Source organism: Acomys minous (assembly GCF_964271855.1).
Source record: "Acomys minous genome assembly, chromosome: 16".
NCBI lineage: Eukaryota > Metazoa > Chordata > Mammalia > Rodentia > Muridae > Acomys > Acomys minous.
In genome coordinates, this window is record NC_140498.1 from 12153117 (window position 1) to 12154778 (window position 1662).

The 1662-nt window shown below is 54.1% G+C and overlaps 1 protein-coding gene across 1 annotated transcript; it reads left to right on the top strand.

Moving 5' to 3' along the window:
* Positions 1 to 410: 410 nt before the first annotated feature.
* Positions 411 to 1367, top strand: LOC311586376 (olfactory receptor 2B11-like; the record flags this gene model as incomplete). The annotated part of the gene is made up of 1 exon (XM_084762323.1): positions 411 to 1367. One exon carries the CDS (start codon positions 411 to 413, stop codon positions 1365 to 1367), a length of 957 nt encoding a protein of 318 aa, XP_084618449.1.
* Between the last annotated feature and the right edge of the window lie 295 nt (positions 1368 to 1662).

The window sequence follows — 1662 nt, forward strand, 5'->3', positions numbered from 1 at the left end:
GACAGTCCGTGGCACGTTCCCTTTGTAGAGAGGTCAAACCTTCCTATGACGTGGGAATTGTGGTGGTTGTGACTGAATCTGGATAAAGCCTACATTTGTGTGGGACTCCGGCACACGAGCATCTTTATCTTCTCCAAGATCTGCAGCTGCGGCAAGCCTCACGCCCCACTCCCACTGTAACAGATGCAGGAAGTGACATTTAGAAAGACTGGCTGGCTTGGTGAAGGTCAGAGTGGGAGGTCTGGGAGGTGTACGTACTGCTCTGAGCCCTCACCCAGAGTAAGGAGGTCAGACAGGACTCAGCCTGAGGAAAAGCAGACACAGAGTGGGAAGACAATTCGTTCTCTCCCATCACACTTACTCATCCAGACTCTCTTGGCTTCGTTGCAGCTTCCACAAGATGCCTCAGCATGAGAAGTGACAACCAGAGCAGCTTCTGGGACTCCCCAGAGGACTTCATCCTCCTGGGCGTTTCTGACAGGCCATGGCTGGAGCTCCTCCTCTTTGTGGTCCTCCTGGTGTCCTACGTTCTGGCTATGCTGGGAAACATCTCCATCATCCTGGTATCCCAGCTGGATCCCCAGCTCCACAGCCCCATGTACATTTTCCTGAGCCACCTGTCCTTCCTGGACCTCTGCTACACCACCACCACTGTCCCTCAGATGCTGGTCAACATGGGCAGTTCCCAGAAGACCATCAGTTACGGAGGCTGCACGGTGCAGTATGCCATCTTCCACTGGCTGGGCTGCACCGAGTGCATTGTCTTGGCCGCCATGGCTCTGGACCGCTACGTGGCCATCTGTGAGCCTCTCCGGTACCCCATTATCATGCACCGCCCACTCTGCCAGCGCCTGGTGGCTGTGGCCTGGCTCAGCGGCTTTGGCAACTCCCTTGTTCAGGTCATCCTGACGGTGCAATTGCCTTTCTGTGGGCAGCAAGTGCTCAACAACTTCTTCTGTGAGGTGCCAGCCATGATCAAGCTGTCCTGCGCTGATACTGCGGTGAATGATGCCACGCTGGCTGTGCTGGTGGCCTTCTTTGTGCTGGTCCCTCTGGCCTTCATCCTCCTCTCCTACGGCTTCATCGCTAGGGCAGTCATGAGGATCCGGTCCTCCAGGGGACGGCACAAGGCCTTCGGGACTTGTTCCTCCCACCTGCTGGTGGTGTCCCTCTTCTACCTGCCTGCCATCTATATGTACCTGCAGCCCCCGTCCAGCTACTCCCAAGAGCAGGGCAAGTTTATCTCCCTCTTCTATTCCATCATCACCCCCATACTTAACCCTTTCATCTACACCCTGAGGAATAAGGATGTGAAGGGGGCTCTCAGAAGGCTCTTGGCAAGGACTGGGAGGTTATGTGGAAGGTGAGGCTCTAACCTGGGAAGAGCTACGTAGCTTGCAGGACCCTGAGCGAGGACTCTGGGGAATGGGGTTGTAGCTCAGTGATGGCTCGCGTGAGGTACTGAGTTCAGCTCCTAGGACTGCGGGAAGTGCTTGGGACACTAGGTTCTTTGAGGGATTTGAAAGCTTAAAAAAAAAAACCCATCCCAAAATATTTCACCTTCCCTGTGGTGATAATACTGAAGTCCCATATGTAAGAGTAAGGTCCATTCTCAAAGCACAATTCTAAGAAGCAATAGATCTTCAAGAATTGTTTAGGGGC